The 23,863-nt window shown below is 42.3% G+C and overlaps 1 protein-coding gene across 4 annotated transcripts in view; it reads right to left on the minus strand.

Annotated features, from left to right (window-relative positions):
- The window catches only part of PALM2AKAP2 (PALM2 and AKAP2 fusion), a 271,234-nt gene that overhangs the window by 210,079 nt on the left and 37,292 nt on the right, over positions 1-23,863 (minus strand). For all 4 annotated transcript variants that reach the window (XM_074855287.1, XM_074855286.1, XM_074855285.1 and 1 more), the window contains exon 2: positions 14,527-14,607. In XM_074855287.1, coding sequence (XP_074711388.1) covers positions 14,527-14,607 — 81 coding nt within the window. The remainder of the gene's footprint in view (positions 1-14,526; positions 14,608-23,863) is intronic.

Raw genomic sequence — 23,863 nt, forward strand, 5'->3', positions numbered from 1 at the left:
GTATATATAGACATAGTATCTATGCACAAACTATTTTTGTCACTCCATGGCCTGACATCAGGCAATTAGATTTTAATAAGACAGCAGACAGAAAGCAATACAGTACACACAATTGAATTAGACTTTATAAACTACTCCAGCTTTCACTGACTTAAACTGTGCTGCACACCAGAGGACTTCCAGGTGGGTTTTAAGTGATTTGTATATGAATTAGGATTTCTGCATGACAGAAGAGGTCTTGTTCTCTTGTACCATACAGTCATGTTCAACAGTCGGACCCATTGATGCTGGAGACATACCTTACTTGGCTGTATTCAGCTTTGCTCATGGCCTCCAAGGTGTTAGTTCACAAACATTAAGGGTGACTATCTCCAGCCACAGTTTCTGCAGGTTGTGGCTCCTTTTGCTGCCACTAGCATCTACTAGTGTTTCCTGCCGCATTACATGGGCTGGTAGTGAGATTTCTCTGTGGGACCTTTGCTTTCTTGATCAACCCAGATGACTACTGCCCAGAATTTTCATCAGCTCATTCAGGCCCAATGTGCTAATGAAACGTCCCCTCAGCAAAGGACTCCCAAGTCATCACATATACCAAGAAAAGAGGTGAGACAGTCAAAGATGGATTTACAGGTCCTGAGGTGCTACACATTTAACAACCTGTGCTTTGGCATTTAAGAGGTCTCAGTACCACTCAGTGGGTACCTGCTGGGCTAGATCCAGTGTAAAGTGCTGTGAAGGCTGATAATTCTTTAGAAAATTTCTGTCTTTTCTTTAAAAAGAAATGTGGCCAGTTGCATGTGGAACTATTTTGCTACAAGTGTCATACTCAGCTGTGGTCTCGAATCTGAAATCCTGAGTGATACTCAGTTGGAAAAAACCCCCAAGTTTCTGAAGACCAAACTCTAAAGATGAAGGCGGCCTTCTCTGTTTTAAACTTCTTTTAGATGCAGCTCCAGTTGTCCTAATAAAGCCTTTAGCAATATGTTGCTGGTACAGCACTGAAGACGTTCAGTAAACAGTCACTCCTCATTTGCTACAGAAAGACAGATAAAATCCAGGCTTTCTGTGCTTTCACAGAATCTCCATACTGATGCTCAGACAGGGAGAAACCAGTCCTTTCAGTACAACTGCTGTACACCAAAAATAAGATATTTTGTGCAGCTTTTGTTTTGGTCTTCGTTTATATGAAACATTTAAGCTAAAAAATCACATGATTTTTTTCTCCCAGAAGCCTCTTTTTTTTTGGCCTATTAATAGTATGAATTTGAAACAAGAAAGCTTCAATGGGACTTTTAAAAAGACATATTTAGAGACAAGAATGCTATGATCTGCTAAAAATCCTCCCTCTTGGGTGAAATGTCAGCATATTTTATCTAAAACAGGAAAGCTAGTAGCTTTGATGTTTCTGGCTTTCCTTTTCAAGATGAAAATTAAGGCATTCATTAAATACTACACTAAGGAATCCAGACAAAAAGGCTCTGAGAAATGGAAACATTTATAAGAAGCATGTCTTAAAATTCAGAGGGTCTATTCGCCAAGGTGTTGAGGTTGTGTACATTTACACACTCACTGTAAATACAATCGGCAAACAGGCAGGCACATGTCAGGGCACTGTGCGCAACAGTCTTGCTGAGCAGGAAACAGATGACTGGCATAGTGCTGAAGCAGTGAGTAGGGGTGGAAGAATCTCTCACCGGCTTTGAGCAAACCTCTCCCAGGGCAGCTTAATCAGAAACCCAGGGAGAAGGCTTTGGAACACACAATGAGACCAAGGGTGGGTAGGGCGCAACAGAGAGGTGGTGGTAGAGCTGCACTGGGTGCCTGGGCACAGCTCCTGGGTACGAGACAGTCTAGTGAGGCAGCCAGCATAGAGGCAGTCCAGCCAGATGCAAATGAGAGCCAGATGTGGCTTGGAAACAAAAGATGGTTTGCTGCCATCCATCCTCCACAGCTATGAAATTTGTGTTATGCTTCTTGAAAAAATCTTTCAAAATCTCATCCCAGGAAGAATAGGAGGTGTTTCTCCAATCTGCTAAAAGGAGGATGCTTAAATGAGGATGGAGCCCAAAAACAGCTGCTGTACAAGTTACCCCTGCTTAACAATGTTGTGCATTTGATTTACTTATCAGTCTGTGATTAAAATGGCCACAAGCTAGCATTTTAGCATTGCTCCTCCTTCACCATCTGCTAAGAGCTTTAACTCTCTACTGCATCTTGGAGCTTCTTTATGCACCAAAGTTGTGCTGTATGATTAGACATTGTCAAAATGATATAGGGCTCCAGAAGTGGCCAGGTATAGTATTGTGAAAATACACGTATTTGTACAGCTCATTCCAATACTGGAATGTGAATATGCTGTACTTTCAGGAGGCACTACTCCACTGGTACAACAACTATGCTATGTACAGTTTGGTATAAGTATTCATTTACTGCAAGAGTACAATTTCTTCAGGGCTAAATCCTTCAGCAGAAATTAGATCATGTCATTAAAAAGGCTCTCTGTTACTGAAGTGGAAAGGGCACTGGGCTTGCGATGCTCTAGGTCACCACTGCTTTCAGGTGATTTCGTTTCTCTGCACACAAGTAAGATTGCAGAGATAACTGGTAGCTCCACGTCTATTTTGTTCAAGCGTAGGAAAGCAAAGTAACTTCTGCACGGTGCAAAAAAGGAATAAAACAGGTCACGATTCTGTGAACAGATCATGGTGAGGACAGAAATAAGTGAACAGATGTTGGCCAGGACAGGAAGAAATCATGCCAAATGTTTGAATGCAGTAGACACAATGATGGCCATAAATGTGGGGCACAGCTCCCTTATGTGCCATTTATTCCAGTTTCATGCTTCAGGACAGTAAAGCCTGAGGGCTTTAAGTTGTTTACATTTAGTGCTAGCAAGGAAATAATGCATAACCCCTCACATGCATGTAGTAGAATTAATGCTGTATTGAAAACACCTTTACTTTCAATGCTGCATTTTGCTTTAATGTTGTATCAAAAGTTTAAGTATTGGGCAACATTTTCTTGCAGCGAGTAAATCTTTTTAGCACATTTTCATATATCAGTATAACCATTCCATGCTACCTCTGGACTCCCTGCTTATGAAAGGTGATTAATTCTACCCATCATTCTTGTTGATTTCAGAACTACTTCCATAAACATTGCTCATAAAGAATAACACACTTCTAGTCCCACATGAAGTGTGGCAGTGTCTTAACCTGAGGCCCAGATGCATTTGCCAGACTTGCCATTTGACTATTTATGACAATATAAAAGCTAGTTCTTGCTACGCTGCTACCTTTTGAGGTAGTTTCTTCAAGCAGGTTTTTTGGGTTTTTTTTATATTTACAAGTGGGCAATCAGAACTATCTCTCCTCAAGAGCAGTGCTTGCTGAAGTGGAGAACTCCTCCGGCTGCTGAGTAATTTTCAATGAAGCTGATAATCCTGAGGATAAACAAAGGTCAAAAGTTGACCCAAGACAGCCTTCTCCAGTAAAATGTGCCTATTTTTGAGAAACACTATGGATGGAGTCTATTCAGGGTAATGATGCTCTTCTGTGACATGCAAAATGGGCAATAATGATCCCTGGTGTAATTCCACTGAAATCAGTAGCACTACATCAAAGGCACTTTTACTGAAATCTTTGCCAAATTGAAGTTTTGCCAAAAGTCTTTGGGTTTTGAGGCTCGAAGACAAGACCACCAGACATTAACAATTTAGAGATGGATTAATTTGTTTTGTGAAATTATTTTCTTCCTATATGCATTCAGTATTTCTGTCCTGGAAAAAAGGTGAATGTCTGTGGTTGGTTCCTCATGTTCTCAAATCTGCCTATAACCAGCCCGTGCCCTGCTGAAACAGTGTAATAAAACTCTTCCTTCACCTACCAGTGTGAGAGTCAGATATTAGCCCCAAACACTCCCATTAGGACGTCAGCATAACTGGCTGCATTTCAGATTTGCTCTTTGCATTTCAGAAAGCTTCCTTGGTACAACACGGTTGAATTTTCCAGGCAGATCTGGAGCTCTGGAGGCAGCAATAAGCCAGGCTTTGTTGTTCAGCAGCTACTTGGAGCCACTCCCCAGGGATGGCAGCTTTGTCAGCCAGTGGATCAGCTACAAGAGTGAAGGCTTCCCAGAGCAGCAGATCCTGCTCTACCTGTGCATGCTCCCAAGCATGCCTAGATGATAAAACTGAGTTTGCAAGGAACACAAGTGCAAGAATGACAGCCACTAAAACTCCTCTGGGATCCCCCCTTTTCCTTTTACCCCATTCCTGTGACCACTCTGAACACTGCATCTCTTGCTTGCCATATTTTCAGGCAGCTTTCCCTGCTGTCCAGCTGGCCCTAACCCAGCTAGTGCAGGTTACCCAGCGGGTCTGGGTCTGACCTGGTGGTGTTCAGCACAATTGCCAGCATTAGCAAAGAGGTCACTGGGACATGTACTGAGATTATTGTTCCTTTGCCAGCAGGCCTTCCCTTGCCTTCCAAAAAATGGAAAAAAAAATTGTTTGCATGGCCATAGTGTGAGCAGGCACATTATTATTAGATGCCCTTAACCATTCACAAATAAATATGCAAATGCAGAGAAGGACTGTAGATATAAGCAGTGCAACAGGTAGGTCCATCTCAAAATAAGCAGGTCCTCAAAATGTATTCCTGAGTGATGCTGTAGTATTTCATTTTCCGGTAAGTGAACAAAACAGTTTGACTCTTTGCCCAGACTCATGCAGAATTTTCTTATGTGGGGTATCAGTGTGAGAGAGTCTGTTTGCAAAATGGAGAAGAAGTGTGGTCCTCAGCAAGCACAAGAGATTTTACTCTGCTCTGCCACAAGATGGATGTGGTCTTCTATGGCATGACTGGCCCTGGAACAGAACAAGCAGCCATTTCCAGCTTGCTGGTATGATGCGGTTTTGCATAGCAGCAAAACTTTATGTTGCCTTTCCAGTCATCTAAGACACTTGTTCTAGCCCAAGGAGCATGTCTGCATGATACATGGATATATGACTCAAGCATTCCTCAGATTAGGGAATTAAGTCATGGTGAAAAATGTGCAGCTTGATTGTAGTCTTGAATTCAATCACAATGTTATAGCTAACATAAGTAAAATCCAACAAAAAAAAGTATGTTAACTGGTGGAGTTTAGCCAGCAGAAGATCAAATGGCTTGTTTATAAAGCAGATTAAATATTATTCTGTAGAGTTGTAAGCTTCTTGTTGTTATTCTTTGTCAAGAAATGAACATTTCTTAGAAATATCTTGAGGAGGGGATGTCTTAAAAATATTTTTTAAGAAGCATACATTTAGACCAAGAGTCACAAACATCTTCCAGCAGTCAGTTAATGTGTATTCATCACACAGAACATTAAAACACATTAACTAACCTTTTTCAAGGGTGCCAAAACCTGCTCACTGTAACTGACAATCTTTTGTGACCAGGCGTTGGAGACTGATGGCTTAACCTCTTCCAAAGTTTCTTCTCAGCCACACAGGAACAGGCCACCATGTCACTTGCCTAAGTTTTCCCTTTTTATAAAACCCTTTCTGCAGCAGACCCCTGAGCTCACGATCACTGGTCCTCAGGTCTTGTTTCAGAGCTGCTCGAAAGTTTCCTGGCACCTCCAGGACAGTCTGCTCATCCAAGGGACTTGTGCCCTCCCTGTCCCCAAGAAGCCTGTCTCCTCTTTCCCTGTAGCTCCCGGGGTGACAGAGGTTTGCTACAGCACCAGTGAGCCACTGGGATGGGGGTGCAAGGGGGGGGGGGGCACATGGGGAGGTGGCTAAATAAATAGTAAATATGAAAATAAAAATAAATGACGGCCACTATTATGATAAGCACCACCTGGAATCATGGCAGCCAAAAGACTGCAGAGATAATTTTTCCTCCTTGTTTGTTTACTGTAGCTGGTACATCTGACAGCCCTTCAGCTCCCAAGTACTTACTCAGTCACTGCTCTTTCTCAAACCATGTGTTTGGCACAGTAACAGAGCAGACAGGAATGTGTTAAACAGTGCAATGTGACTGCAGAAATGGGTGAGGGAAGACTGACCTAGCTAGCATGATTTGTGTTCACCTGCGAAGGGCTAGTTCTCATCTGGGTGCCCCTGTGGTAAGGCAAGGGGATGCAAGAGTGCAGCTGCAGTGTAAGCTGCATGCAACTGGCATTGCAGATGCATGGGGAAGACACATCCATGGTAAGCTACCTGAAGGATGGGTGTGATGATAGATGTAGCTCCTTCATGAAGGTCTCATGTTTTGTTTAAAAACTCTCAGGAACAGAAATTGCAGCTGTACAAATAGAGGTCCAATTCGGAATGCATTGGGGGAAAAAAGTGCCAATTGTTTTACATCCCCAGAGTAAGCTTCCCATCCATTAGCAAGATCACCGGTGTAAATATTTTGTGTGCATTGCTTTTAAATTGTTCAGGTCCCATATTTTATTTAACTTTGTAAACCAAGTAGACAGTAGTTTCCATACAAAGATGAAGAAGAAGAAATAAAACAAAAGCTCTTCCAGCTGCAAGGAAATCCACTACAGCAAGAGACATTGTCAAGACTCTGTGAGAGAAGACACAAGGTTTTTGTCTCTCTTGCTTAGACCATTCATCAGTCACAGAGCCTTACTAATTTCACCGAAAGGGATCACAGGTACAGCCTGCTACAAGGTAAAGTTTTTAAGATTCATTAAAGACTTCAGATGACATGGAGCCAAAACCCAACAATAAGATGAAAGATAACTCAAACATAAGCTCTTTTCTACATATATTCCCTATACATCTGTCCTACAAGAAAGCTCTGCTTGAAGTAACAGGTAAAAACAATCATGTTGGTACCTAAGCCGAAGAGTTAGGGTTTATTTTTCAGTATCTCTCATTGGGAAGTTTATTTAAGATTTCAGACTTCTTTGTGGCAGGATGATAATGATGGCTCTGTCCAATTATTTGGCATTTTGCTTGTGGCGAGATTAAGCACCATAATGAGAATAAACAATAAACAACCGCCAGTGGCTGCTGCAGGGGCGAGGGGAGGGCTGAGCGGACTGGGCTGTGCCAACAGGCCCACACTGGCAGTGTGGGGACACAGCTTGCAAAACGGGATGCTGCAATGAGTGTATATGTGGGAGCAGATTTCTCAGGAAGGCCGTGGGATCTCCATCCTGGGCAAGAGTCCAAATGTAATGGGAGGAGGATGGGCATGGGAGCAACCTGCTCCTGCTGGCAGGGGCATGAAGTGATCTCCAGGGTCCCCTCACACATAAATTACTTAACTCCATGAGAACGTTTCTGTTTCCCAGGGAATTTTGGAGCTGAAGAAATAACTTCAAGTTAGCTGAAGTTTCTGGACTTTATGTGGTTGGACTGAAAAACTGAATAAGACCCTCCACATATGAAAAGAGTTTGATCACACTTTTCCTTCCTGGAGCCAGAAATTTAGGTATGCTTTGTTTTTCCCTGTGAGTACTCAATCCATGTTTTTAAAGGAAGTAAAACATGGTTTTGAGAGAAAAACCAACCAACCAACCAAACCATCCTCCTTTTGGAATAGTTAACAATCTGTGATTTTTAAAACTGTCTCCCCCCAAAACAAATAAGCTTTGCAAGTTATCATCATTACTACACAGCCACAGTTGCTTTTACTATTATCTTCTGAAATAATAATTTCCTGTCCTATTCAGTCTGTCCTCGGCTTCAGTTTATCACTCCTTCCCACATACACACATCAGTCAAAAGAGGCAAAAAGAAAAGCTATTTTTCAGAGATTCCTTTCTTTTCTGGTCTTAGAAGTTCCTACATTCATTTTTTTAAAAAGCTGGATTCGGGTCACGTGAATTCATTTTTGAGCACGTATTGGGCCATTAGGAGGGGCTAGGGTTGAAGTGAGCTGTAAACGTCCTTGAGCTACTTTGATACAGTCTGGCTAAAATGAAAACTGCCAGAGTGGCAATAACCTGCTCAAAGGACCTTACTATCAGTGAAAACATGAGTACCGATTTTGAAGGGTTTCAAGGAAGTCCTGCGTGTATGGGGATGCTTACTTACACGGTCATTCCAGGATAACTGCCCCATTTGAAGCACAACTCACACACAATACCTTTTTCCTGAAGGAAAGCATTATTGCAGAGAATTTTACCAGAATAATTATGGTATATTCAGCTGTGTGGCAATGACATGCAAGCAGATAAGAAACATGAGTTAAAGGACTGAAGCCTTCATCTCTTTGGGGTAGTCAATTTGCATAGCTGTCATGGAGAAACTATTCTATTGTGGCTAAAAGATTTTATTTGGGGATAGATATTTTGTTTTCTGATTACTGCAAAAGAAAACATATAAGAATTTTTGAAAGCCCTCCTTTCCAACCACTACTTCCCGGCAAGGATATCCAAAGGCTTCGTTACTCTGTAAGCAATTCAGAAAGAGCAAGTGCTATAAATCCTTAAGTGCAGTCCTATTCCCTCATCCACTCCCCTTCTGGCCTAAGGAATCTGGATTTCTCTTCTGGATCACAAAACAGGTTAGCAGAGAGGCAGAGAGCCTTTCACTTCTCAGCTTAAATCGTGGTGGGAGGTGAGCCTTCCAGCAAAAGATGGGCATCATCCCAAAGATACTAAAGCACAGAAAGGGACGAACAGGGGTCCCCTATGCTCTTGGAAATGGAAATTTATCTCCAAATTAGCTCTTAACCTCTCTGTGCCCCAGAACTGTGGTTAGGAAACGGAGATGACGGACCTTCCAGTCTTGCAGAGGTGCGGTGGGCTCCAGTACATTAAAAACAGAGGGTCAGCCTGGGACTATCATAGCAGACATCACTTACCAGAATGACTGCTCAACTATTAATAAGAATAGGTTTTGGGGGCTATTGCACTGACCCTGTGGAGAATGGAGACTGCCCGTGACATCATCAAACATTTTTTGTGTGCTTGACTGAGTCGCCATTTGGTTTAAGGGATAATTTACTTGAAAATCATAAAGGGATTCAACACAAAGGAATAAAAACATTCCTTCATTTGTGAAAGTTACCTTTGTTTTTCCACACTGCTGCATATATATATGGACAGATAGATAGATCTATTTATATTCTCTGACAGCAGTTATTTTAAGAATAGAATAAATTGAGGATAGCGATATAACTGTGGAAAAATAAAATTAAAATTTCTTTATAGATAAGATAGTTTCAGCCAAAACCATACCCTAACAAAATCTCTGTAACATAAAAAGGCTTTCCTTTGCTTCAGAGTAAAGATATAATTATGTTATAGATTAAGTGTTCATGAACTGCAGTCTTTAAGAAGCAGATGTTAACAGAAATAGGTCTCTAATATTTATACCACTCCAGAAATAAAATAAGTGTGGTAAATGGATTTATTGTAAAAGTTAAAGTAACAGCAGAGAGGTAATTTTTCATTCAATTTGGAGGTTTTGTGCTGTTTATTTTATTACCAGCCGCCACCAAACAGAGCTACAGCAAACAATTATAGAAATTCTGTTCAACTAACTCCAGAGACAGCCAGACCTTGGAAGAAACACTTCTGCCCCAGAGTTTATTTGAAATAGTAAACATCTCCATTAAAACTGGCTTGCCCAACTGCTGCCTAGCTGAACAAGTTCTTAAAAGCAGCTGTTGTTTGTAGGTTATATCTCCAGTGCAACTAATCAACCAAAATAAATTATTGTCTTCCTCAAAAAAACACATCAGGTTGATAGATACTGCAGACAGAATGTTTGTATAAGGTGAATTTTGCCCATTTCTCTGATTTCAAACTACAGAAGCTGGTAACATCTCCAGTTCCCACAGATATGGCAAGCCCCTTTTGTAGGCATATGCCTAATGAACTGCCAATGCATGAAGTTTAAACTCTATCGACTGTTAAAAAACACAACAAAACACATCTTGTGTTATATGAAAGAAGAAGGGTTGTTTTGGTATTAAAGATTAAGGTAGGTGGGTGTGGTGGTTTAGCCCCCGCCGGGGTCTGAGACCACGCGGCCGCTGCCCCTCCCCCACAAAGGGAGTGAAATACAAAGCCCCAAGACTGAAATAAGGAAAGGTTTAATACAACAGTGCAATAGCAACACAACAGACAACAACAATAACAATAACAGTAATAGTGATAGCAATGAACAGAGCAAAATAGCTACCAAATCCAGCAGTTTGAAGCACGATGTACAAAACCACGAGTGCACCGCGCTCCGCGCCAGGAAAATGTGACCTGCCAGGATGTGACGTCCGCATGGTATCTGAATAACCCGGCTAGAGCTCCCCCCACTGCTGGGGAAACTTAACCCTATCCTGGTTAAACCAGGACAGTGGGACATAAGGGAAGCTATTGTAAATTGCCTCTTACTAGAGAAAAACAGCACATTCAGTGTCAAAATATGGACCTTCAAAGCACCCTGTACTGGGTCTGGCTGAGCTGGAATTGGTTTTCCCCTGTAGCAGCCCTCATGGTGCTGTGTTTTATGTTGGGAGCTGGCAGGGTGTTGATAGCACACTGGTGTTGTGGCTACTGCTGAGTAGTGCTTACACAGCACCAAGGCTCTTTCCGACATTTTCCCCCCAACAGTGGGACGGGGTGGGCAAGATCTTGTGAGGGGACACAACCAGGACAGCTGACCCGAACTGACCAAAGGGATATTCCAGACCATATGACGTCTGCTCAGTATAAAGCTGGGAGAAAGGAGGAAGGGGGTGGGGTCACCCTTGGTCCTCCGAGGCAACCACTACCGGTATCGGAGCCCTGCTTCCTGAGAAGGCCTGACATCGCCTGTTAATGGGAAGTAGAGAATAAATCTGTTTTCTTTTTTTGCTTCCGTGTGTGGACCTTTGCTTTGCTTTGCTTATATTAAAACTGCTTTTGTTTTACCCACAAGGGTTGGTTTTTTCCTATCTTATTTTCTTTCCCATCTTTGCCTTGTTGAGAAAAAATGGGGAAGGGGGGGAAGTGATAGAGCGACTTGGTGGGTACCTGGCATTTAGCCAAGGTCAAACCACCACACACCCTTATACCTTTTCCAACACCAAGGGCCTTTCCAATGAAGCATCTGATTGTACCATAGACAAATACACCTCCTGCCTTGAACGGAGTGCCCCAACAGCCCTGAAATACCAGGAGGATGCTCTATTCCCAGCAACCCTATTTCCCAGTGATTCACAGAAGAGGTGATAATGGCTTTCAGTGTCAGCAATGAGGGAATTCAGTTTTTAGAGCCTACGCTACTCTAGACTCTTTCCTACTCCAGACTTTCACACTTGGAGGGTTTCACTGATTATCTCAGAAACTCACACAGACCATCAATAGCTGAGCCATGTTTTTGTCTGGATGTCCTCAGCCATAAAGCCATTGGCCTCATTCTTGGAAGGCTTTGCAAAACATGTTGCCAAAGCCTCATCCATATTCAGTGCTGACATTTACTAACTCTAGAGTTTGTTGGGTTGTTCTGCCTAAAACAATGGGGCAGTAGCTGCTGTTTCCTTATTTTCAACCAGGCATGTAACAAGGGAAAAATGAATGAACTGCTAGTAGAGTTAAGTCATTTTGCCAGGGGTCTAATTGGCATCAACAACTTGAAAACTGTAGGTGATCCAGCATAAACATTTGCAATAAACTATTTCTATTAGATATTTTTCCTATGTGAATAAAATTGTCTGAAATTAACAGAACTCCTGTAGCTTCCAGAACCTTTATTAGGTAACCAAACATGCTATTTTACACAGTGTATTTTAAAAAGAAAATTATTCTGACATTTCACAAAAATGAAGCAAACCCATTGAAGCCTGTCATGAATGTCTTTGGGTGAATTCAAACTGTTATGCTTGTGGGATCAACCCAGATACTGCAGACACAGGATTAACCCAGATACTATTTTCAAAAGTTTCTCCACAGCAGACTTTAATGAACAATGATATGAAGTCCTTACACTCTACACTGACATCAACAACCTTACAGCATTTTGGGGAAATACATGGGCTTCCTAGGCAAGCCTGATTTTTTTGACCTGGATTTATGTCTTGCACAGAATTAGTTGAAATCCACATAATTCAGAAAATGAACCATGTTCTACCTAGCACTTCTGAAAGAAAATGGATGCACTTATTTTGGGCTGTGTAAGACAGACTGGGGAGCCATATCAGACTGCAGGATTATATTCATAGAAGACTCGGAGCCCCTGGCTTGCAGAGACTCAGAGCAACCAGGGCGAGGTGAGGGAGAGTCTTGGAGAGGTGGGGGGAGGATACACAGCTTTCCAAATGAACAAAGCAGCCTGGCTGGCCAAGTACCATTTTTGTCAGCATCCCACTAAACAACCAGTACGCTGAACAACGAATGAAAAGAAAATGCAGTTTGCTTGGTCTGTCTCCACAGAGAAAGGGAAATACTGTCAAGCCAGTGACTCTATTTTACTTACTTTTTTTTTTTTTTTGAGCCTGAGGCCTCTCTCGGTTTAGAAAGTGCCCACCAGCAATGAGGATGAACTCTGTTATCCCATATAGGCCTCTGCTATCACCTCATCCAGTTCTCCCAGCAGACAGTTGTTTGGCGGTACAGTGAGGTGGTACAGGCAGCTCCTGGAGCAGCAGTCACCATGACCACTCCACTAAAAGCAACACACTTCTCCTCTAATGACAAGTGATGCCACTGAATGGAGAGGTAGAGAAGATCCTATTGTGTCTTGATGCTCATCCTCGCACTCAGAATTGCAGACCTTAAGTCTAGCTGCATTTTTAGCTGAGAAAGCTGCCATTTTACATTTCTGTGCCCTGATCTCCCCTTAGCTTCTTGTAAAATTACTGCTCTTGCTCCAGGCTCTGAGCTAAATAGTAAAGGGAAATAGTTAATTTTCATGTGTGTCACTCAAGAAATCCATGCAGCAAGACTGAACCTCTGCTAGTGGCAATCAGCATAGCAGAGCTGAAATCAGTACCAGTTTATACCAGCCGAGGGTCTGGCCCCGCTGCATCACCTTGAGAGGTTTTCCTTTTCCCTGTGGATGATGATAAAATTCAGTTTAGCAACAGCTATGTCAAAATAAATCAGATGAAATACAGAATTGCCAGAATTGGCTTTTCAAAAGGCTCTGCTTAAAGAATTTCATGAAAAATCATAATTCAGTTAGCTTGGAAACAGTTAACATGATAAAGGAAGTCCTCAGCTTTGCAGCAAGAAGAAAAAAAAACAAGCATCATGAAGGCACTGAAAAGGCATCTTACTGCCCTGCTGCATCACCCTACGGTCATTAGAAGAAATTCTCCCTTGCCTGTAGTCAATGGCAGCCTGAACGAAATGGCAACTCCTGTTGCCCCACAGAAATGCAATCACATCAACTGGTAACACCCAAGACAATGTGTGACATCCACAGATTTATGGTGAAGCCGATGGAGCATTTCTGTAGGCTGCAATCAATTACTTGGGCTTAACTGCATCATATTTACCAGAAAATGAGGAATAGTTTACAGAACATGATGGCAGGGGCTTGAAGAGACAGGAGAAGGATCCTGTCTGTAACATAACTTGAAGTCTAGTCTTCAGGTGCACGAGTGGACAGAGAAGATATTCTGTGCACCATCTCCCCATGCAGGTGCACTGTTCACACACACACACACATACTACTGCACAAGCAACCTAAACATCTTATTTTTAAAAGTACAGCCCAGCTCACTTGCTGCAAGGATAGACTGTCCAGTCCTGATCATCCTTCTCAGATCTTTTAATCACTGAAATCCCTCGGGCTGCCCTACTGAACTAATCTAGTGAGATTTGACCACAAATGTGCACTGGTTACAAAAAGATCACATGTACATTTTTGTTCGTCTCTTTGCTATGCACAAATGTAAAGACAAACTCTGCTACTGACAGGAAGGATAAATGACAGAAATAACCAGGATGGCTTTCAAATGATGTATCTGCAGCTGTCATGGAGTCCAATGGGGACTGGGGCTGCTTGGCACCCGGCTAAATATCAAGGCGCCTCTCCATGTAGAGGCACACACATGCATCAACACCCGCCCTGCATGTGGATACATGCCCATTTTATTATGCTATGTATGCCTATTAACTTCATCCTACAATTAAAGCTTTACACACACACACACACACACGCATATGCATGCTGACTAACACTCCCTCTGTAACACACAAAATCTAATGACAGGCACGAGAAAAATATAACGCAGCTCTGCAGGCAGAAAGTGCTCACTGAAGCTATGCAGTGCACACCCCATCCACAGCAATTGGTGTCTTACCATTATGTATAATAAATAATAGTGTTAAATCATAACAGCACTGCCGTGCTGCCTGCGCTAACACCCTCCCGACTCCATGCTCCTAAGCTATTTCTGCAACATGGTCCTGTGCATGAAAGACAGAGAATGAAAAGCAGGCAGGACATGATCACTGCAAGAGATAGGCTCCGGCAGTGAAAGCTGCTTCATGTCGGAGTGGGCTCTTCCCAGCTTTCAGACGTGTGATCTGCATGTCTAATAATGAACAGATTTAGTCAATCCATCATTTCTGGCATCAGTCCCTTACCTTGAAATGCTGCAGCTGAAGTATCTGGTCCTCAAGCTGTTGTCTCTTGCCTTCTATTTCTGTCTGCCTTTTCCTTTTCTCCTTGGAAAAATAATTTGAGAGAGAGAGAGAGAGAGAAATCTCGTCAGAGAAACGGAGGTTTTAAGGGTAACAGATTCGTAAGAGCATGTAAGCAGTCAAACGCATCTGTACAGATGTCATCAGTCCCATTTCACCTGCTCCTCTGCCTGCTGGTATGCAAACAGCAGCGTCCTGGGAAGACGCCAGCCCCAGACTAGCCGGTTGCTCACCAGCAGGAGAAATTCTCCTCGCTCGTTCCCAGCAGCCGGAGCAGCAACAGAGTGCAGAGTCCCAGAGGAGGGGAGAAAACAGGCATAACAGCTGAGAGAGAAGTTAAAGGGACAAAGATGTGCTTTTGCATTTGAGACGCCGGGCCAAAACCATGGATTGCGTGGTGCAGTTGTGACAGTAAGGCAACACGAAAGCAGTGGGTGGCATCACGGAGGAAGGAAGCTGGGTTACAGACCGTGTTTTTCCCTGTTGAGGTTGGTGGTAAGACTTTCCCTGGGCTCGACAGGGAGAAGGTGTTTTAGCCAGATTGCATGGGATTTACCTGCAAAGCAACTGGGATGGATAACCCCCAGCTGGCTTTGTTTAAAATTCAAGCCACCAAGGACAGCACGGTCATTTCCACAGCTGAGGTTTTCACAGTCACGTTCACGAACACGGTCACGCATCCGTGCCCAGGCTGTTCCCCTCAGCAGGCAGCAGACTCTCTCAGGTGTTTCAAGAGCAGAATGACCTGCTTTTCTCCCCTGCAACACCCTCCTCTTATGAAGGAACAACTGTTTGCTTTTTGTCAATCTTCTGCACCTTTGCGGGGAACGTTTCTCCTCACCCATCCCCAGTCTGGATCAGCTTCCCTCTCCTGGAGGTCTTTTCTTATTTTAGATTGTGTGGACAAGACAGAAATACTGGGTAGTAAATGGAGTCAGTCAAACAAGCATACCAGCCTCAGTTTTTACTGGAACAACAGTTTTTATTCCCTACTGTGAAAGCATGTTTTTGTTATTTAAATATTTCAGTAGCTGTAAGGCTGGGCTTGAAGACATTTGAGGATTCCTTAAGCCCCAAAGTAATTTTTCTGTCTTATTTCTAGATGCCCTACTGACGCTCTGGGAAATCTCTGCTTTTCAGGGATTTCAAACCTTCATGCCTTCTCCTCAAAGGGCATATGATAAGATGCTGCCTGTGCAGAAATTAATCATGATTATATTGGACCTCAAACCAGGGCATTTTGAGTGAAAGCATTACATTTAAAAGGCAAACTGTTTGGTTTTTTTTTTTTATGCCAGTCTCACTCAAAACAAAGCAAAACATGGAGCTAGATAACTGTCTGGACTACTCCTGCTGAAGAGTGAGACATCAGAACGGTGATGGGAGGGCTGGAGTAATGAACCCAGAAGAGGCAAAGTAGTCAAATGATGCATATGTCAAGCAGTTCTGTAATACACTGCACAGTCTTACATGCTGATTGTTTGTGTTTATCTACATCTACATGCACACACTCCCCACTGTCTGAAGTATGTCATGCTGAACAAAAATATTTTGCTGAAGTTGTTCCAGAATAGGAAAATTGGATTTTGGGGTAACTAAAATGTCACAAACAGTGCCTGTCTTCAGCTGAAAACTTGACATCTTATTGCTCTCTGCACGCAGAAGATAGTTTGCATTTGTGCACACACAAGCATACAAAATTTATGCATGTACCTTTAAAATCCTTCCTTATATAAAATTGATAGTGTGTGGATCATCCCTTGTATCACTCCTCCAATCCTCTTCTCCCCTTTGCATTTTTGAATGGAAAAGGATATTGGATAGCTCAGGGGTTAAAAAACCCCAACATTGTTCAGGGATCTCTCTCGCCATTTTCTTCATTCTGTGATATTAACAGCATACTTTGGAGACTGAAAACAGGATTTGTTCTTTGCTATTTCCTCAAATAGCTGGTCAGCCATGGACCGGAATAAAGTAGTTCTAAAAGCTGTTCCAATTAATGGCCTAATATTCTCAGAATAAGGATAATTCTGCACTGTTTGCACTAAACTGGCCAGATGACAGAATGTTTGGATTTCACATATGTAGGCATTAACACCCCACATCTGACACTCCATAGGCCACCATAAGGCACCTACATCTTCACAGTTAACTGACCTACATTTATATGTGTGTATATATATACATATGCTTTTGTGTACATATACGTATTCTAGCCTTCACAAAAACCGTCTTGCTAAAACACAGTACCTCCTCTGGTGGTTGTGTCATGCTGTATAATGGATGTGACAAGACAGCCTTATAAAACATAGATGGAAACTTCTTTTCTTTGTGAGAAAGGGAAAGCACTTAAGAGTATTTTCCCTGTAGGCAGCAACACAGCAGGCACTAAAATACTTCAACTACTTACTAACTAGTGGGCTTCTGTGGATTTGAATTGGAATATTGCTCACGTTTCCATTTCACTGGCTTTAAGTCAGTTTGACTGCATGCCTCTACTGTCTGATTTTGTACCACAGCTATGGCTGAGGAGTATGACAACAAAAGTACTTTTTTCTCTCAAGATTTCATGATTTGCAGCATTGGTAGTTAGCTATCAGGACATTTCACCACCAGGTCACTAGATCACATTCAGTTTAGGTTTCTCCCAGTCACTGAAGGTTGTGGCTATATGTGTTCCTGGTTTATATGGGCGTGTTCTGAAAAAATGTGGTAGAAGATTGGACTGGCTGACAAAAATCCCACCAAAATCAGCATGTCAAGGATTTTAGACATTGAGTAAATGAAACCAGCCCCCACTTAAGCAGGCTCCTGATTCGGGACTTTACTGAAAACACTGGCACATAAAGCACATGCTTACACCTAAGTGTTTGTTAAGGCACTTATCTACGTTGAAAGCACTAAATGTTCCTCGTTACTTTGTTCATCTAATTATAGATATCTTTTTTCCAAGTATGCCTGTTAAGCTACAAATTTACAAAGGGTCCTAGCACCAAGAAAATAAAGTGCTCACTTTAAACACACAGTTTTACCCCAGACAGCTTCAGTTAAATGCACATCCTCTTTTTTTTTCTTCAATGCAGGGAGTACTCCATCACTGCTTCAGCTAGCAGTTAACACTAATCACCTCCAAGAAGTAACCCTCAAGAGCATCCCCGATCTCCTCCTCCTGGCAAGGATGCACTGAGCTCAAGCCATAGGGTGAAGGCAGGAGCCGTGAGGATGCTGGGGTATATACAGGATGACCCAATTTTCTACAGTTTCTGCACCTTTTGAGGGGGCTAGTGAAAACCACACACACACACACACACACACACACACACACACACACACACACACTTCCTTGGACACCAAGTGTTTCTGGTTTTTTTTTCAAGAACTGAAGGGATTATAGAAACTAGGTTGAAAAGAGGTGGAGAAAACAGGCACTGATGCCAGTTTTACTGTGAATGTGGTAGGTTTAAAAGGAAAGATTTATATCTATCTGTGGTGTGCTGCTTTTGTAAGAATACAGATAGTCATCATGGATGGTTACCTTTCCAAAATGGTAGAGGAGTACCATTTGGGAGGTACACTCAGGATGCTCTGAATATTGGGGATATTCATGAGTAAAATAAGATTTAAACCTTATATCCCTTTTTTCACCAAAAATACTAGGAAAATGAGAAAGTTAAAGTACTTGATTTTTTTACTCACAGACCCAAATGATGGGAAAAGAACATAGGTCAAATGGCAAGGTTACTCACACCGTGAAATTTGTTCAGTGAAAAATGAGATTTGCACTCAGGCACTGACATGTGGATGTGCAATATGGAAACCATACATTTATTTTCTTTTCCAAAAAGCTTGATTTCAGAATGGAAGTAATTGCTTCTTACCTCTAAAGGTGGCCAGTGCCACTTTCCTATTGCTAAAAAACAAATATCAGAAACTTGGTAAGACCCAATCCACTTGGAAGAGAGAGAGGTGTTGGGAAGATAAAATGGAGATCTGTAAAATCATGAGTGGGGGAATGGAGACAGCCAGTGGGCAACTACTGCTCACTCCATCTTCCCCGTAAGAAAAGGAGGGGCATCAAGTGAAACTGGATAGGACAAGTTTGAAGCCAAGGCAAACGTCTGCTGTAAAAATCCCTGTCTCGTGCTGTGGGTGCTAGAAGGTGATGGGAAGCCTGAGGACAGTCAGAGACAAGGAATACTGTGAGGGTTCCTACACAAACTGAAATTGCATCTGGTTCAGGAAGCCCCTGAACCACAGATTGTTTTGAGGGTGTTTGCTAAGTTTTTATGTACTTGTCCTTCTCTCATGCTCATCCTAACACCACTGATTTTTCATTCATCAGAGAAGGGGTACAGAATTTTTGTCTGAATCCTGTATTACATTTGATCAAAATAATATAGTTTAGTATCAGAACTGTCAAACTGTTCCAGTCAAAAAACCCAAACCACCACAAACCAACAACAACAAAAAACCCCAAACCAAACATAAGACCTTGAAAAAACCAAGCGATACCAATCTGCTTCTCTGTGACATGGCAGTCAGAGAATACTTCAATTTTCCATTACAAAATCATTTTTGTTCTTGTTTAGAAATCTGCCTGCACAGTGTGGGAAGTGATACAGAGATTATTCGGCTCAGAGAGTCATAACTGTCTGCGGAGAAACATGTACCGCTAAAGCCAGTAAATCTTTGGGGCAATAAACCCTTGGTAAAGCCCTCTGCTTCCCTTGCACTGGCAGAAACACCTGACTTCTTTGGTTTAAAGCCGGGTCAGACATGTGCAGAAAGCACTCCACAGAGCAGCACAGAAGCTAAATGCTGTTTGATTGACCTCACTGGGAAAATACATGCTCAAAGCTGATGGCTGGCTAAGGCTTATGGTACAGGTATCCAGAAGAACATGGGGGGAAAAAACAAAAAAAATCCCCAATTCCACAAAAACCCGGACAGGGATCCTGTGACCCTTGAGGAGATGGGCAGCATGACACCAGAGGAGTTACTACCTGTAGTTTCAGCGAAGAGGTTTCCCATTGGCTTCATCCTGCATGCCAGGCAACTGTCCAGCTTGCCACGGAGAAGTGGGTGGAAGAGGGTGAGCTCCTGCCTATCGTGCCAACGCAAAACAAGTGCACCCAAAAATGGCATGGGTGGAGGAAAATTATAGTCTACTTCAAAGCAAGGGAAACAGTTACAAAGAACTGTCCTCAAAGAATCACACGAATTTCTTCAACAAGAAATTATTTTCTCCACTCTGCACAGTTGGCAGATATTATTCTCTATTTATTTAAAGCTCACAGATTTTTAGGGCAGCAAGTAAGGAAACAAACAAGCAAAAGAGCTGCTGACACCTCATTTTTCTGTTGCCACTTCAGAGAGATCCAGAACTCTGGGGGAAAAGTAGCATCTGGGTTCTGTTAATGATTTCAACCTGCAGTTAGCATAATTTCAAGAAATCATTCCTCATGGAAACTGAAACTTACAGCAGGGTGGTAGTTTAAATGACCATCTTCACTGTGGTGACTTCACATCTCTCAGCAGTAAAATCAAATCTGTAAATTTGTTTCCTCTTTTGTGCTTCAGAAGTAATGGTTCACAGGAAAGAAAATATTAAGAAACACAGGAGGCTAATATTCAGGTTTTTTCCTCTATTCCCCCCCTCCCCCTCCTTCATTCTCATCTGGTCATTTCTTTTATTTTCCTGTTGTGTTTGAAGAGTGGGAAACTCTCCTGACAGAGCCAACCCTACCAGTTGCAGTGATGCAGCCCAGTACTGGCAGCACTTTGCAAAATGCAGTTCGGAGCATTTTTTGCTGTTGTAAACAGCATACAATAGAAATCACAGCACCAGAAGAGGCAAGACGCAGAGCTGAAGCAGGGACATAGTTACATCAGAGTAAACACGTCTCGAAGGTTGGTGGCAGGATGCCTGCTCCTTTTGGATGATCAATGCCCACTTTGATTACTTGCTGCCAGTACAAGAAGGTGGAGCCCATCATTCTGCCAAGTGTATCAAACTAGATCACCATATGCACTGGCATGAGTGTGTTCGGTGAATATCTTGTTATGGGTAGCCACACAGCCTCTGTAACAGCAAGCTGGAGGCTTGTCTGGTCTCCTGTTTTGAGCACTGGGAAATTTGTGTTGTTTCAGATTATGGGAAATAACTCTTCCTGCAGCTCTTCTCCTACCCTGCTCCCAGCAGAACCAGAGTCTGTCCATTCCTGAGATCCATTTTTCTCTGCAGTTACACCATCAACACATAAATGTCAGCTATTGGCTTGCTGCTCTCTCAGGCATTTTCCTGCAAGACCCTCTCTGCCCAGTCCCCTGAAACCAATGGCCACCTGGCTAAGCTTTGTTTCACCTGAAACATGACCCAGGGACAAGTTCTCTGCATCTCTATACTGGAATCCAGCTTCTGAACTTAAGGAGACTGCAGTCTGTGCTCCTATGTAGCATCTAAGAAACTGCCACCCTTTTTCACTAACTGTCTCCCTGTGCAGGAAGCTTATTACCTAAAGCATAGATTCATGGTTTAAAAATGTCCTTAAGTGCCTAGGGCCTGGGTGGCTCACCTTACTGGACCCTCTCCATACCAGAACAAAACAAACTGCCTGTTAGAAAGTTCTAGATGATGCAGGAACAGCAGGAGTACAAGATGCTACTGTAATGCTTTCCATGTACCATCCACATATCTTATGACAAAGCTGTGACCATTTCCATCACTCCAAGCAACACGCAGATGGGTTATTTAGGAATGAACAACAGGAGTTCCTAATTACACAGGTGCAGCAGATAAATGCCTGAGGGGAGCAGGTGAAACCCACCTAAAAGATAAAGGCTGCGATTAGCTCCTTTCCTCATGCTTGCTCTTTCCACGGTTTTATGCAAAGCAGGAAGCAAAGGAGAGATTAGAGACAAGGTGAACAGTTAATGACCAGGTATGTATGTCCTTCACCTCCTTTCTTGTGAAACTGGTTTAAACTGGAGATTGCTGTCACAAGAGTTGATCCCCATTAAATAGACAGCTTGCCACAGCATGCAAGAAATGTCTTGGCATGTTGGTTTTGGACACAGAATAGGCTTAATACACAGAGGCAGACCCTGGTGAGGGAGTAAGTAGAAGAGCCTGGAAGTTATAGAAGTGCTTTGTTTCTCATCTATTGACAGGCTCCTGATAAAGGGAAGGTAGTATCACCTGTAGAGAGCTGAACACTCAGGGTGAAGAAAGAAAATGCTCTCAGACCAGAAATACACTGGTTTTCATTGCAGCCTTGCCTCCCTTTTTTCCAGTAGTGAGTGTCAGAGAAGTTATTTGCTTATGTACAAGAATGGGGTGACTTGAGAGAGATAAAGAGATACAAGCTCCCTGTAACCAACTTAAGTGTTCCCAGTAAAGAAGCAAATGCTTCTGGTCTGCAGCCCCCTTTCTTGCTGATTTTATCACTTGCATGCAGAATAACAGTTCTTACTTAAATGGGGAAAACACACTCGCAAAATTTATTTCCTCCCTTTCATCTAAAACTTAGGCTTCCCTTGCATGATGTCAAAGGATGTGTTTCTCCTGTGCTGACCTGCTAATGCAAATAGAGCAGCTCTGTGTCCACATGCGCACTGCCTGCAACTCAAAGTTCAAGTAAGAGAACCATAATAGCCATCCTGTGTGTTTGGGACACCAAAGGAGAAGTGCATCAGCATGAAGCCCTATAGGATTAACTCTCACTCAGAGCTTCTGAATATGAACATTTCATGACTGCCACAAGCCTACTGCCAATGTCATACATGAGACTAAGCAGAAGAAAGCTGTCCAAGAGGAGAAAGGATCCTTTCTGGTGAAGACAACAATCTCTGAAAGGATTGCAGCAAAAACTTCAGCTGCCCTGCATGCTTATAATTATAGCTCCCTGGTCACCGAATGCAACCATCATGATGCACACAGACAACGACTGCTTAATTAAAATCACCATGCATCTCAAACAACAAATAAAAGGATGGCACTGCTCCCAGAACAACAGCTCTTAATGAAAAGTGATGAATTTCCCTTTGAAAAGTGAATGAATTTCCCTTTGAAAAACTCACTCATTAGCAATTTTGGAAGGGGACACAATAGAAAAATGTCTCATTGAGATGGTGGAGTAAAATTATTTTAGGAGAAAACGTGGTTCCTCTGATATCACATGGGAAAATTCCCACTTTGATTGATCAATCATCCCCATTTTGATGCAACCAGGATTTTACCTGCAGTATCCCCCTTTCACTGAATGCTACCAGGTCACTGGAAGCAGTGTTTCAGGTCTAACACAACCCATGGGCATTTTTGACTGGGCCACCACCATAATGAGTCCTTGAAGTATGGAAAAATTTAGTTGACTTTCCTTCTCTCCTCCCAAGTCTGAACTGAAACTGAACGTGGGCTGAGACCCACAGATGATGCTTTCCTTCAGTCCTGACTGGAATAAATCCCCCCTTTCCTATGCATTTATGATTTGATCAAGGGTGTCAGGCTCTTAAATGGCTCCTGAGAGGTGACCAGGGTCATTGGTGTTTGAGTATCTTTTCTGTGAGATACAACAGTGAATCAAACAGATGTCCCATAAATGCCAGGTTCCCACCCGTTATTAAATCCACATCAGTATTTCTTCCAAAACTTCCAAGTTTTTACACTAACTGGAGTCCTGTAGCAACCTTCTCTGTGGCATCAATTATTTCTGGAAAGTGCTCAAAAGCCTGTACAGAGCACATTGTTAGTATAAATCATGAAATATTTATCCATTATTCTGGATAATCCTTAACACCAGTCATAAATGACAGGCAGCTGAACTTCATTACCTAGTGCCTACTACAGCTAACCTTCAAGATCACGTGTATAGCTTGCTAGCACTGACCTTGTTCTACTGTATCTTGAGCTAGATAGAAAATTCAGCGTCTTCATCTAGCAAATCATTTTTCTTACTAAAAATAAGGTGGAATTTTCTAGGTAATTTTGTGTAGAACAAATTCTGAAACTTCTATCTTCTTTAGAAAAACAGCAAAATTCTGAAAGAAGCTACTTTTAATCAACTACTTTTTTCTGTACTTAAAAATAAATTTTGGTTAAAGAGTGTTAAGCAGCCTTTGATCTAAGTTTTCATTCATAAAAATATACAAGGAGTTCTCTTTAGGATGAGTAGAAAACCAGTTTGTTAACTCTCCCTACTATCATGATGTTACTAATTGGCCTTGGTTTGAAACCATGCTGTTCAATGTACATCCTTTCACTGTTTGCTGTTGAAAAGGAGAA

Source organism: Strix uralensis, chromosome Z (assembly GCF_047716275.1).
Source record: "Strix uralensis isolate ZFMK-TIS-50842 chromosome Z, bStrUra1, whole genome shotgun sequence".
Lineage (NCBI taxonomy): Eukaryota > Metazoa > Chordata > Aves > Strigiformes > Strigidae > Strix > Strix uralensis.